Source organism: Bactrocera neohumeralis, chromosome 5 (assembly GCF_024586455.1).
Source record: "Bactrocera neohumeralis isolate Rockhampton chromosome 5, APGP_CSIRO_Bneo_wtdbg2-racon-allhic-juicebox.fasta_v2, whole genome shotgun sequence".
Taxonomy (NCBI): Eukaryota; Metazoa; Arthropoda; class Insecta; order Diptera; family Tephritidae; genus Bactrocera; species Bactrocera neohumeralis.
Window position 1 is genome coordinate 77,138,498 of NC_065922.1, and position 14,508 is coordinate 77,153,005.

The 14,508-nt window shown below is 35.4% G+C and overlaps 1 protein-coding gene and 1 long non-coding RNA gene across 3 annotated transcripts; one reads left to right on the forward strand and one right to left on the reverse strand.

The window, feature by feature from the left end:
- The first annotated feature begins 5,756 nt into the window (after window positions 1–5,756).
- On the forward strand, window positions 5,757–10,107 carry LOC126760134 (uncharacterized). Its single transcript, XR_007667153.1, has 2 exons — window positions 5,757–9,418; window positions 9,484–10,107. It is a non-coding gene; the product is annotated as an uncharacterized LOC126760134 (long non-coding RNA).
- A 469-nt stretch (window positions 10,108–10,576) lies between these two features.
- LOC126760125 (uncharacterized) lies at window positions 10,577–11,916 on the reverse strand. 2 transcript variants are annotated; one of them, XM_050475559.1, is made up of 3 exons: window positions 11,829–11,916; window positions 11,489–11,759; window positions 10,577–11,426 (listed from the first exon to the last, which is right to left on the reverse strand). In XM_050475559.1, the coding sequence occupies exons 1-3, from the start codon at window positions 11,853–11,855 to the stop codon at window positions 11,107–11,109; spliced, it is 618 nt and encodes a 205-aa protein (XP_050331516.1). In that variant the 5' UTR covers window positions 11,856–11,916; the 3' UTR covers window positions 10,577–11,106. The 2 variants fall into 2 exon arrangements, with proteins under 2 accessions (XP_050331516.1, XP_050331515.1); XM_050475558.1 differs by having other exon boundaries at window positions 11,489–11,910.
- Window positions 11,917–14,508: the final 2,592 nt, after the last annotated feature.

Consider the following 14,508-nt stretch of genomic DNA (forward strand, 5'->3'; position numbering starts at 1 on the left):
CCATACTAATAATAAATTCAACAAATAATTTATTTATGTTTATTTATTCATTAAAAAAAAAACAAAAACTTAAAACTTCTTCTATAAAGTAACAAAACTTTTAAACATTCTCTCTTTTACAAAATAAATTTACTTATTAGTCAGTCAGAAACAACTTTGGCAAATATCAATATTATGCTCTCGACAAATAACTTTTTTGCATTTTTTGCACGATGCATTTGCCTTTCGCCTTATTTTAGAGGGGCAGTAAGTACAGTAAGTACGTTTTTTCGTTACTGGCTCTTCAGTACTGTCTTCTGATGTACCAGGCACTTCATTTGGCAAAATATTAGAGATATTATCGCGCAAATATCTCTTCAAAGTAGGAGCTTTTAACGCTTACGCATAAACGATGACGTCAGGCTCATGTTAAAAATTTTCATAAAATTTTTGCGACTTTGAACTTTTTCTCCCTTGCTACTAACATTATGGCTGTATATAATAAAAGAATTTATGCAGGCAATGTTTATCATTCCGTACAATAATGCCATAGGCCACCTATTCGTCTTCCTACTGCAGGACATCACAGAACACATTTGGTCTAGCGTGTCCACTCCGCCTTTAGTCTGGTTATAATACATAATCATTTGCGGTTTACCGGTACTTTCGTTGATGGAAGCATCCTCATCACAAGATGATAATAAGTATACCATCTTAGCTGGCTTCGGTTTATAGGAGACGAGAGTAAGGGGTCCGTCAAAACAAAACATCGATGTCCCCACTGGCCTGGAGCGACTGTTTTTCAGTACTTCCGGTATCTCGCGTTTGTTTGATCGCACGGTTCCCACAATGGTTAACTTGTACGGTTCTTGTAGTAAGTTTTTTGCCAAAGGGATTCAGGTGAACCAATTGTCACACGTAATATTACGACAACTACCGTGCACAGGCTTTGATAACTCCTTCACGTAGTATTCACCGAGTGGTACTCCGTTGGTCTGAGTTCCTCTTCCCAAATAAGGCATTCCATTTATCATGTACTTTGTACCACTGTCACACATCATGAGGATTTTTATTCCATACTTACTTGGCTTGTTGGGAATATACATTCTAAACGGACACCGTCCTCTAAACCCAAGTAACTGTTCATCTATGGTCAAATGAGCCCCTGGAGTGTAATTATGTATGCACTGATGGATAAAGAGATCCCATATTTTTCTAACAGGAGTAAATACATCGTTTCCTCGAAGTGTGGGCCGTATACTTTTGTCATCCATTCTAAGACATCGTATCAAAAAATCAAAACGATCACGACTCATTACAGAGACGTACACCATTGACAAAGATCGATCATAGAGGTCATCTGTGGACATGTGGTTATCTTTTCTCACTGCTGTCATTACCAGAATACCAAACAAAGCATGGATTTCATCTTCATTCGTGTCACGAAATGTAGCACCTGTCATAGATTCCCGACGTTTCAATGATATCTCAGCATTTGTCCATTTTACGATTTCCGAAATTATCTCATCAGTAAAAAATAGTTTGAAGCATAAAAGTGGGTCATATATATTGCGGCACATACGCGTCGGACCTCTTTGAGATCTGACAATGTTCAGTGTAGAGACTCGGCTACGCCTCGTGGACTTTGAAGTTGACCAACAATGTTTATTCTTACCTCTAATAGTCCTCTGTGGCAAGGTCAAGATTCTGTTAGAAGCCAATGAAGAACCTGGTTGTTCAATAATATTTTGTTCTCATATTTCACTACTGCTTGACGTTGGCTGCACTTCATGCACCTCATCTATAAACGCTTCTTCTGTATCGCTCTGGACGTCATCTTCACTTACGTGATCTGATATTGCACTGTCAGAATCCTCACCAACGAGCTCGTCATCGCTTTGCAGAAGAGCAGAGAGGATACGCTCATTGTCTAAAGGACTACCCATTTTAAAATCTTAAATCTTAAAAGATACGTAAAAGATAGTCATGCGTCATTTTGACTCACGCGGTCGTTATATTTCAAAATCAGTGACACTTACCGCATTGACAAGCACGCCTCACGGGAGCTCCAAGCGGCGACTGAGATGTCCTAAACGCACAGCGACGGATTCGCGCTATTTAGAAAGAGAGAGCAATATTTCGAAAATGCATGCGTCAATTTTACGCAGACTATCTTTCTAGGGTTAAGAGCAAAGTATTTCCGTCAAGAGTTTTGCTGTTGAAACAAATACTTTTGTTTTACTGTACTTTAACTGCAGAAAGTATTTGATTTAACTGCGGGGTTTTTTTTCAGTGTAGCTATTGCTTTCCGTACAAAGCATTTCAATCAATTCGTTATCAAAAAATTTTTCAAATTGCTCATAGGGCGATAGGTTAACGCAGTCAAGATAGCTTGGCTCTGGAAAAATTTGTTGGTACCTTATATTATTATCCTCAACCCACTGAATTATAGGTTCTCTTCTTTGTTTAGCTCGTTTTGTTGGTCCTTGCTTCTTTTTCTTTTGCTTTCGCAATTTTTTCTGAGCAGCAGTCGGTTTTAAAGTTGGTGGTCGTTGACTCCGTTTTTTGGTTTCAGAGGGTAATAAGTTTTTACAAACAATCTTACTCGGTGTTTTTTGCAAAATCAAACTGGAAGTTGACGACTCAAATGTTGGTAAAGTGGCATCTAAGACATCAACATCCAAATTGTGGGACGAATAGTTCAAGACATCCCTTAGCGCTTCATCCAAGAAATCTTCCTCAGCAGTATTCCGCATGATAACTTGGAAGGATTGCGTTAACTGTGCTTTAGGCAAATTATCTGGTCGTCCACGTCCATCCTCATCGCCAGAATCTTCATCTGTTTCAATATTTTTACCGCTAGTAGGTTCAATAACTATTTTTTCAATAATCTCATCCCCATCATCATCTGACATCAATTCCTCAAGGATATTTGTTGCTTCCTCCAATGTCAAACAACTATATCTGAACATAAATATAAACTTTTATGACACACACATAAAAATAAAGTTATAATATTCTTGTGTAGTTATGCACACGGGATATAAAAACACTGAGATAAGTTCCCTGTTGCTAATACCTAACAAAACCAGCAAAAAGTACGGGGGATGCCCACTGTTACATATACAGTGGCTCACAGCTTATTTTATGCAGAGCTTTTTTTGAACTTTACAGAGTCCTAACACCAAAATTGAATGTTATATAAAATAAAATTAAATGCCATTTTATTCATATGTAAATTATTTATTTTTAAATAGGAATTCAATTTTTTTCAAAAATATATTTTTTATCTTAAAAGGTAAAAACAAAAAATACTGCTATATTTCAGGTCACAGCTTATTTTATGCAGATTGCATATAACTTAAAAACTAACTATTTACATATATTTAAACATAAATTTAATATTTAGTGTGGTAGCCTTTGGCTTTAATCACATCATTCAGTCTTCTTGGCATCGAATCTACCAATTTTTGAGTGGTTTCTGGAGGAATTTTGTTCCACTCTTCTACAAGTGCTATTTTCAACTGCTCCTTGCTAGATATTTGATGTTTTCTAATGTTATTATCTAAAAGCGCCCATAAATTCTCTATCACGTTCATATCAGGACTCTGTGCTGGCGGCGCCATTAAGTGTGGACAGTTCCAAATTAGCCAAGACTGCACAACAGCCGACTTGTGTTTGGGGTCATTGTCCTGATAAAAACGGAAGTTATGTCGTATTCCCAATTTTTCGGCGCTTTGGAGCAAATTGTTTTTCAATATGTCCAGGTATACAGACTTATTCATCGTTTCTTCAATAAAAATCAAATTTCCAACGCCAGCTGCGGACATACAGGCCCAAACCATGACGCTTCCTCCACCATGCTTTACCGTAGCTTTAAGATTTTGCTTTTGGAGCTCAGTATTTGGTTTTCGCCAGACATAGCTCATTCCATCTGAACCAAAAATATTAAATTTTGACTCGTCTGCAAATATGACGCTATTCCAGAAGCCCGGTGTTTTGGTTACATGCTCCTTGGCAAAGGTGATTCTACTTAGCTGATTTTTTTTGCTTATAAATGGCTTCTTTCTAGCAACTCGACCATGCAAATCACGTTGACGCAGCACTCGACGGACAGTTTCAGCACAACACGATTTACCCAAGTCATTCGCAATTTCGCTGGTCAGCTTTGGTATCGATAATTTGGGATTTGCCTCTACTTTACGGACTATATAGCGCTCGTCGGTAGCATTAAAAATTTTGTTGGGAGCAGTTCTGCCTTTATTTTCGATCCGATTTTCATGAATGAAGCGCTCAATAATTTTTTGGACAGTCGATGCATTTAAATTGACTACTTCAGCAATTTTTCGCTGCGACATTTCACGTTTAAAATGATGAATTACAAGCTCGCGCTGCTCAATCGTTGTGCGACGACCCATTTCGTAAAAACACGATTATTGACACTTTCACGTGCGCGATAAGACTAATTATTAACTAATAACAATTCCAGGAACACTGTCGCGCACATAGAAATGCAAAAAAAGAACAAAAGAAAAAAGAGAAAAAGAAAAGAAATGCGTGCATAAAATAAGCTGTGAGCATTATTCTGTTACTTTGTTTGCTTTTTATCATCTGGCAGTGAGAGAGTTGAGTTTTTTTCCTTTCTTTTTTGTTTAACCCTTTTGCTACACATATGTTTTAAAATCTGCATTGAAAATTTTACCGTTTTCATTTTATTTTTTTTGTTACAGCACTTTAAACACATAAATTCATAGTGCATAAAATAAGCTGTGAGCCACTGTATGTAACGCCTTCATTATCGGCTCTTCAGGGAGCACTCCTCCCAGGAAATATTTTTTCTCACATTTTTATAATTTTCTTTGCATATTTATCAATAACTTTTAATAAACAATATTCTTCTTATCAGACATATAAATATATTAATATCTATATTTACCTTCGACGTGACGTTATTTCTCCGCTTTTACCACTTCTGAAAAACTTCGCTTCGCGCACAAGTAACTGCGTTGAAATTGAAAAGAGAACTGACTTGATTTTCAAAACGAATCGCTTGCAGTGCTGTATTCTAATAAATGGTAGACTTAAGGGGGTCATCCCATGTGATGGCCTGTTTTTTAGGATTTTTTTATACGACCAGTAAATAGATAGAGATTTAAGTTTAATATTATTTATTAATATATATTTCGACAATATAAATATAAATTTTTAACTAAAAATATTGTGTATAACTGGAGTTACAGCGTTCTGAACACCCCCGTCTCGAAAAAATGAGCTTGCACTTCCTCCACGATTCCGGCTGATTGGCTTATCTGAAAAAAAAGGCGTTTTAAACCGTATGCCTAAATGCACGGAATGAGCTATTATCAAATGAATATACAAAAAATTGGACTTTTGGTAGACATTTGAAATAAAAGTTGCGATTTTTCCGTTTTTTTGTGTTTTTTGCGATAAAAAATAGAAATTTTGCAGATTTTCGACTGATAATAGTTCATTCGATGCGTTTATACAGCTGCGGTCAAAATAATAGTAGTGCCCACACACTGAAAAAGAAATGAAGAAGAAGTAGAATGTTTTCATTTAAATACTTTCGTTGTTTTTATTTTAAGGAACAACCACTCTTAAGAATAAAATCATAAAACAAAACTTAGGAAAAATTCATTACAACGTTATAAAAAAATTATTTCATATGACCTTATGCATATGGTCGGTCAAAAAAATAGTAGTGTGATTTTATTTAACAAAAATATATTTCAATTAGTTCTTCTTTTCATCTGATTTAAATTGAAAATAATAAGAAAATTAATTATAAAATAATTAGTATTTAGTTGCGTATCCTTTGTTCGATATTACAGCTACACATCGGCGATGCATTGAATTAACGAGATGTTCACATCGTTCCTTTGGTATCGATTTCCATGCCCGCTCTACTGTTTCCCAAAGCTGATTATTATTTGTTGGATTAGCAACAGAAACTGCCTTTTTCACATCGCACCACAAATCTCTATTGGATTGAGGTCTGGAGACTGTGCAGGCCATTCCATGACCTCAACCCTGTTCCTCTGAAACCACTGCTGCGCCAATTTGCTTGTGTGCTTTGGGTCATTGTCCTGCTGGAAGACCCAAAGTAGTGGCATTTCTTCGCTGGCAAAAGGGAGCATGATTTCCTCCATAATTCGAACATACACAGTACGATCCATGATTTCTTTTATCCAGTATATCGGTCCAAAACCATAAAATGAAAAACAGGCCCAAATCATAATACTTGACCCTCCATGTTTAATAGTTTTAGTTGTGTATTTCGGGTTGTATTCAGAACTAGCGGGTCGTCTGACATATTGGCGAGATCCTCTTGCACCATGCAGCACGATTTTGGATTCATCTGTCCACAAAATATTTCTCCATTTCTTAAGGGGCCATTCCAAGTGATCGTTTGCAAACTTAAGCCTTTGCGCTACATGCTTCTTAGTCAGTAATGGCACTTTTCTTGAGCTATGAGCTGCTAAGTCCTGTTCCCGCAAACGTCTACGGGTAGTTTCCACGCTTGCTTCCAGCTGCAAGTCACTCTTGATATCAGTTGCAGGTGCGAAAGGATTACTTTTCGAGTATCTAACCACACGATTGACTAATTTAGCGGTCATTGCGGGTGGCCGTCCACGATCTTTATCAGATTATCACAAAAATTTATGAAAATACATCAAAAAATGCATTACTTACCTTTTTGTAAATCTTGGACACAAATAAATATTTTTTATGAATTTTTCGGAAGCTCACTCCTTGTACTACTATTATTTTGACCGACTCAATAGCCAACACATTTGAAAGTAAATGAAATAACGACTCGTTAGCAGGTCTGTCTATATAACATTATATTAAGGAGAATAAAGGGCAAAGAAGAAAACGCGAAAAAATAGAAACATTTAACTATGTACAGTTGTAGCACTACTATTATTATGACCGCAACTGTATGTGTTGAGTATGTCCTATAAATTTCAAGTCATTCGGTCAAGCCGTTTTTGAGATACGATGGAGGAAAGTTTGAAACACACAGTTTTGAGAAAAACGCGTTTAAAGTTTCAAGTCCATTTAAAACTATGACGTAACTGCCAACTCAGCGCTCCGAACAGCACTTGCTTCTACCTGCTGTATCTTTAAAACGACTTGGAATTTTCAAAAATCCCTTTACTACCGTATTCTAGACATGTTAAGATAGCAATTTATGAAAAAAAAAATTTGATTTTTTGAGCCCATCACATGAGATGACCCCCTTAAATTCTGATTCGTAGAAGTATGCTGCTCTCAGCCAGCGCTTAAAGTTTGAATGCGGTGCGTTACATATATGTAACAGTGGGCTTGAATGGGTTAAATGGAATGCCTACTATAAATCGTCCATCTGTTAAATCACGTGTTGTCGTCTGTATATAATTTTGTTCACATATGGCACCTTCTGGAGTACGCTCCTCTTCATCCTTTTCCATTTCCCAGAATCTTTCTAAATGTCCTTCCTGATGGTTTATTTGTTTCGGTTGTGGAATTATAAAGTTTGTTTTGTTGTTTCGAGTTAACTTCTCGAGATAGTTATCTTGTGATTCTTGCATAAAGTTCTGAGAACTGTACTGATGTTACAGAAATGAATTTAATTCCGACAAATCTTGTATTTCAGTCGGTTTACGAACGGTATTTCGTATTCTCGAAGTAGTGGCTGAATGTGTAACAATATTGTTATTACTCAATGTACTTTCTAACAAACCTTACCACTGGAGGGGGGCAATGACACGCGTAGCCGCTGTCTCTTAATTCGGGTGATACTGACCTAGACTTTCGTGGCAACCTCCTCCCCTTGAACGTCATGATGTATTAATGGTAAAGATGCTAAATCATAGTGTTCACTTTATCCTCTTCTAATATTTTTTTGTTGTTATTTTAGTGATAAATATGAATTTTCTGTAAGGTTATAAAATTAGAGATTTACCTGGAATATGTATTTTCTCTGAAAGCTCCTGAAATTTGTGGTCTCTCAGGTAGCTATTTTTATAATTACAACTAAATTAATTAGTTTTTCTTGCATTTTTTTAGATCTTTGGTTTATTTTCAATGAACAGCTGAGCGCACTTTAGAATGCGCCATAACGGCAGTGCATTACGAAAAATTCCACAATCTTATATTAAGGTATAAAACCGATTTTCTTGTATATACACATTCAGCAATCCATATCGAGTTGCTTCAAATCATTAACATCATCATATCATTGGATTTAAATAAAAATTTCCTTCACCAAACTCAATAAAGATTTTGTCAACCTTACCACTGGTGGGGGGAAATGAACAAGTCTTTTGTTGAGTGAGAAATCTTTCTTACTTCTTAAATGGAATGCCTACTATAAATCGCCCATCTGTTAAATCACGTGCTGTCGTCTGTATATAATTTTGTTCGCATATGGCACCTTCTGGAGTAGGCTCCTCTTCATCCTTTTCCATTTCCCAGAAGCTTTCTAAATGGCTTTCCTGATGGTTTATTTGTTTCGGTTGTGGAATTATAAAGTTTGTTTTGTTGTTTCGAGTTAACTTCTCGAGATAGTTATCTTGTGATTCTTGCATAAAGTTCTGAGAACTGTACTGATGTTACAGAAATGAAATTAATTCCGACAAATCTTGTATTTCAGTCGGTTTACGAACGATATTTCGTATTCTCGAAGTAGTTTAGAAAATTTTCTTAACACCAGCTGTGCTAACACGTCCTCTAATGTTTTTTTTATACCTCATTATACTGATGCATTCATTTGTTACATCCAAGAACTTTTTCGTTTTGTACGCTGACTCATCCGTCAGTTGTGGTATTTTTACTAGCCTCTCGATATTATCGTTAAACTGTTTGTCGCGAGTAAAAAAAAATCTATATATTATTCTAAGACAAGGCGCTTATTTCCAGAGATCTACAAAACGTACAGAGACAAATAATACATCAAATTAAAGTGTGCGATCTGAAACTTTGCACAAATTTTACAGATTTTAAATTCATTGAACCGCTTTTGATATATTTGCGTTTAAAGTTCTTCAATTTTTACATTTAGGGTGTTCACAGTTCTATATTATCTGATGTGTTAATTTTGCCATCTGTTAACTTCAAAACATTTTACCACGTGGTAACTTTGTTTGTTGTTGTTTCCTATACAAGTTCGAAATAACAGTCTTAGGCAAAATTACTCTACTTTACTTCGTGTTTTTGTTTCCTGGTAAAGTGGCAACTTTGATCAGCTGACTATTCGCGTTTAGAAAAAATGGAAAGCAACACAGAAATACAGAAGGTAAACGCAATTCGCAATATTTTTATAGCAAATTAATTTTTAATTCTTGAATAAAAATGTCTCATTTAAATGGAAAGCAAAATATATTGAACGCACTCAGCTACAAATGTATACTGGACATAACCGCTAATGATTCTAGTACGTATATATACTTATTACATAAAATTACCTACCGAAATTAATTTTTTACAATTATGTTAAAGGCAGTGACGAAGAGGATGACGATATCCTAATAAAATTTGCCATTGATGCAGCGCTTATTATAGCTAATCGGAGAAGTAACCATTTGGGTATACCAAAGTCTTCGCAATGGGTCAATAATGTTCTTCCCAGATTTGATAGTGGCCGCATGCGACAAATGTTGCGCATAGAATTCTTTGAGTTCAACTATATATTATCCTTAATCAAGCAAGACCCTGTTTTCCAAAACAAAAATTTTGTTCCACAATTACCAATCGATCTTCAACTAAAGATAACACTTTTTCGTCTGGGATCAAGTGGAGAGAGTGCCTCTATTAGAAAGATTGCAACATTGTTCGGAATAGGCGATGGCGGAACAGTTACCAAAGTGACAGAGCGGGTTATTACCGCATTGATTAATTTAAAATCTACATTTTTATAGTGGCCATCTAGAGAAGAAAGGCGAAAGATTGTCACAAAAACAATGAAAGAGCTTCCAGGATGTATTGGCTATGTTGACGGTACTGAAATCAGATTAGCAGAGTCGCCTTCAAAAGATCACGAACTATACTTCTCTCGCAAAAAACAGTATGCCATAAAAATGCAAGTAGTATGTGACTATTCACTAAGAATTAGACAAGCGACAATAGGATACCGAGGAAACGTGCATGATGCTAAAATTTTTGCCGAATCTGCAATAGGTAAAAACCCACAAAATTATTTCTGTCATCGGGAATGGATTGCTGGCGATTCGGCATATCCGCTAAGCCAACATCTTATTACACCTTTTCGACAAAACAGTACTGAGCAGTCAAAAGAAATGAGAGATGCATTCAATCAATATTTCTCTAAATATAGAGTACGTGTAGAAAATTGTTTTGGGAAATTAAAAGAAAAATTTTGCAGTTTAAAAGAACTACGGTTCCGATTAACGAACGAAACTAATTATAAAAATTGTTGTAGATGGATTTTGGCATGTTGTATCCTTCACAACATGCTGCTACAATTTAACTTAGACGAAAATCCTAGTTTAGAAAGCCAAGAAGAAACAGACTTCCCACAAGAAATTTATGAACACGACGACCTAAGAAAAGCTCTATCACATTTTGTAAACAATAAAGATATAATTATTTAATTTTATGTAGTATATATGTATAGTTTTATTTTTTTAATTTTTAATTCCTCCATTGCTATTCGTTTGCAAAAGAGGTTTTTATCAACACAGGCTTCAGTTATTTAAATTGAATTAGTTTCGTATAGAAATCTAAACTTTACAAATTTTCATCGAAATATTCAACTTTTTAGTCGACATTTTTAGCCTTTTTGGTATGCAGTTCAATAGCCTATTAAATTTTATTGAAATAAAAGATGTTTAATATTTTTCTAATGAAGGTGTTATACATGTTTTCTTCATATAACGCGATTTATTTTCTATATGGAAGAAAATACTTAGGCCTGCGACATTTTTATTGCATTATTTTAATTTTTTCCATTTCAATTCTTTCTTTCATTTCCAATTCTTTCATAGCTATTCTCTCCCTCATTTGAATTTCCATAACTTGAATTTCCCTGTCAGCTTTTTTTCTACCAACTCTTTTTCAAATTTTTCTTTATCAAACAACAATTGTTGCTCTTTTAGCATTAATTCATTTTCCCCTCATCTTAAATTCCTTCTCGATTCTGTCTTTTTTTGCATCCAATAAGCTGGAGTGTACATCGAGAACGTCTGATAGGGCTGTACGCGAATATATACCCTTTCGGACAGCCTTTGACGTAGAAGGGGTGACCAGAGGCTCGGGTAATGCCACGATTTCCTCGACGATTATATCAGAGGACGTGGCAACTTCTGGTGAACCAGTACATGCAATGTCCTCGGTATCCAATACAAGGCAGTTTGAAGTGAGCTCCCTATAGCCAAAAATGTCTTCTAAGTCATCGTACCGGGGACACATCCTTACAATCGCGTCTAAAAATTAAGTGTATTTGTAGGATATATACATTTAAAAATTTATGATGTGTAGAACCTACTTTTGGTAGTGTCACAATTATCCATGGTGCCACTTCCCGTTGTATTTTGCCAGGACTTGGCCTTGGTGTACTGCAATCTTAAGTTTTTTACCTTGCAACGCACCAGAGTCCAATGCAAGTCGCTGCCAGTTTGGTTTAAAAATCTTTTATAATAATGTTGGGCCGTTGGTTTCTCTAGTGGCCTATTGTCCCTCAAAAAGTTGATTAAACTTTCATTTTCGTTGTCGGTCCACTTTCTGTAGGGAGCCTTTCGAACACGCTTATGTACAACCTGCAATAGAACAATTATAGGCAGAATATTTTCATATTTATATTTAAAAATATTGCGAATTGCGTTTACCTTCTGTATTTCTGTGTTGCTTTCCATTTTTTCTAAACGCGAATAGTCAGCTGATCAAAGTTGCCACTTTACCAGGAAACAAAAACACTAATTGTGCGTTCACAGTTTAAATGTCAAATATCGGGCAAAGTTGCCACATATGAAATTTCCCATAAACTGTGAATACAATATATGGCTTTCGATTGGACCATCTATGTTAATACTAAAGCAATGATGAACACGTAAAAAATTTCACTTTTTTTGTATAACACCTGAAAAGACCTGAGGTAGGGTAGGATTTGGTAATAATTTTTGTATTAATCATCATCGAAATAATTTTTTTTTTATAAATTTATAAAATTGGATATATATTGTAATGCTCCATTAAAAAAAAAATTAGGTTGGATTAAGTTCAAATATTTTTGGTTGGTAGACAGTTTCTGGGATATGCCCATATATATGTGAATGCTAAAATGCAAAATCATTAATTAATTTACATAAACATTTATTTTGCCAAAATATGTTCGCACAGTTTCATTTCACACTAATTTCGTCAAGTAATTATAGCGCTGCTTTTCTGGCATCCCACCTTTTTCACTACCTGCTGGTTATATTTATTTGAGCAGTACACTTATTTTCGTGTTGCCTTTTTTATTCATAATTTCTTACTGACTATATTTTATAATCTTAGTGCTATTTATACTTATGCGAATGTTTGCTTACTTGCTAGAAGAAAGGTAGTTTTATTATGCTTATCAGTTTTTCGTTATGGAATTCTGTCTGTTGTGTTTATAATGCGGGGATTTTATTGTTTGTTTAGGTTAAGTGTGAAATTTACTTAGGCTATCTTCAGCGTCGCTAACTCGCACAAGTTAATTCATATACTTATGAATGGTTAAAAAATATATATTTTCTTTTGCAGAATATGATCTTTATTCTTAGAAATTCACATACTTAAGATAAACTACGGATATGAATTCTAATCTCACATGTATCAGCTCTGGAACATCTGATTAATTGTTGTTGCTACCGCTGGTGATATAGTGGCTGTAGTAGCCGCAGTGGTTGTAGTGGCTGAATGTGTAACAATATTGTTATTACTCAATGTACTTCCTAACAAACCTTACCACTGGAGGTTTATTTCGTCGAAAAAAGACCTTTTTTCATGAATTTTTTTAGGAAAAATGATTGCTGTAGGTTTATTTTACTTATTATTATATGAAAGTACAACATTTGAAGGATACTTAAAAAAAAATTTTATCGAAAAATAGCGAGGAATAACAGATCTCTGCACGCACCTCGAAAAGAAGTTTTTGTGCGGTCACCAGCCTACAGCATCACTGGATCATCTGAAACCAAAAAATCAAAGTGCTTTCTTTAGTTTATTAGTTTATCTTTCAATTGACGTCGAGTTTTTTTTTAATTCTTCAATTTTTGGTACCATTTTCAAGCCAAAATGACCATTTTAGACGAAAAAATCGACCTATTTGTTATTGTAAAATTGTTAGTAATTCAAATTTTTGGAAAAACTCGACGTCATTCGAGAGCTATACACATATGGACATTGAAATAGGTGTGTGCTAACAGGTTTGAAAAAATATGAACCTTCAATAAAATTATAGCCGCATTCTAAAAAAAGAGTGTCACGTTCTAGAGTTCATTCATTTTTTAGACGTTGCCGAATCCAAAAGCAGATAAAATTTTTTTAAGGTAACAAAAACCACATTACATCCAATTTAAGTTGGACACTAAAATAGGTGTGAAGTACATAAAGTTCTTAAATCAATTAACTCACAAAAAAAGTAAAAAGAAATAGGTGCTATAATTAATAACCAGTGTATCCACCATTATTTTTCATCACTGCTTCGATTCTTCTGGGCATAGATGAGATGAGTTTCCGGCAAGTTTCAATGGGTATATTGTACCATGCTCTTTGCACATTTTCCCACAATTGTGTTTTGTTGCTGCACTCCTGTTTTGAAACTTCTCTCTTGAGTTCATTCCAAAAGTTCTCAATCCGATTTAGGTCAGGGGATTGACTTGGCCACTCAATAACCTCCACTTTCTTTTCCGGGAACCAATCTTTCACCGCTTTAGAGGAATGCTTGGGGTCGTTATCTTGTTGAAACTTCCACACAAGAGGCATATGTTCTTCAGCATAAGGCAACATGACTTCCGACATTATACAGGGTGCGGCAGTCAATCCCGCATTTTTGAAGTAGGTGTAAAAAAAACACGGACATAGATATCAAAATTATATTCATAAAATATTTTTCTACATTAAAAAGCATTTAAGAAACATTGAAAATAATCACTGTTTGAAAATAACATCAGCAAGATGGCGGCCTTCCCGTGCACGGCATTCGCGCAGGCGATTTGCGAAGCTGTTCATAACATCACGAAGCATAGGCTGAACTCTCAATTTCTAGCCGGATTCTTGCCTTCAGTTCACCAACAGTTGAGGTCTTTCTTCGTACACTTTACTTTTTAGATAACCCCACAAGAAAACAAAATCGACACGGGAAATCACTCGTCGACGCGCTGATGCTCCGAGGGCTTCTTCCCACAGCAATTCGAACGCGTTCAATATTCTCTGGAGTTCGCACTGATCTCGCACTGCCACCTCTTTTTCTTGTCGTTTCACCAATATTTTCAAAGTTTTCGACCCACAACTTTATTGCGTTTACCGAAGGCACTGGTC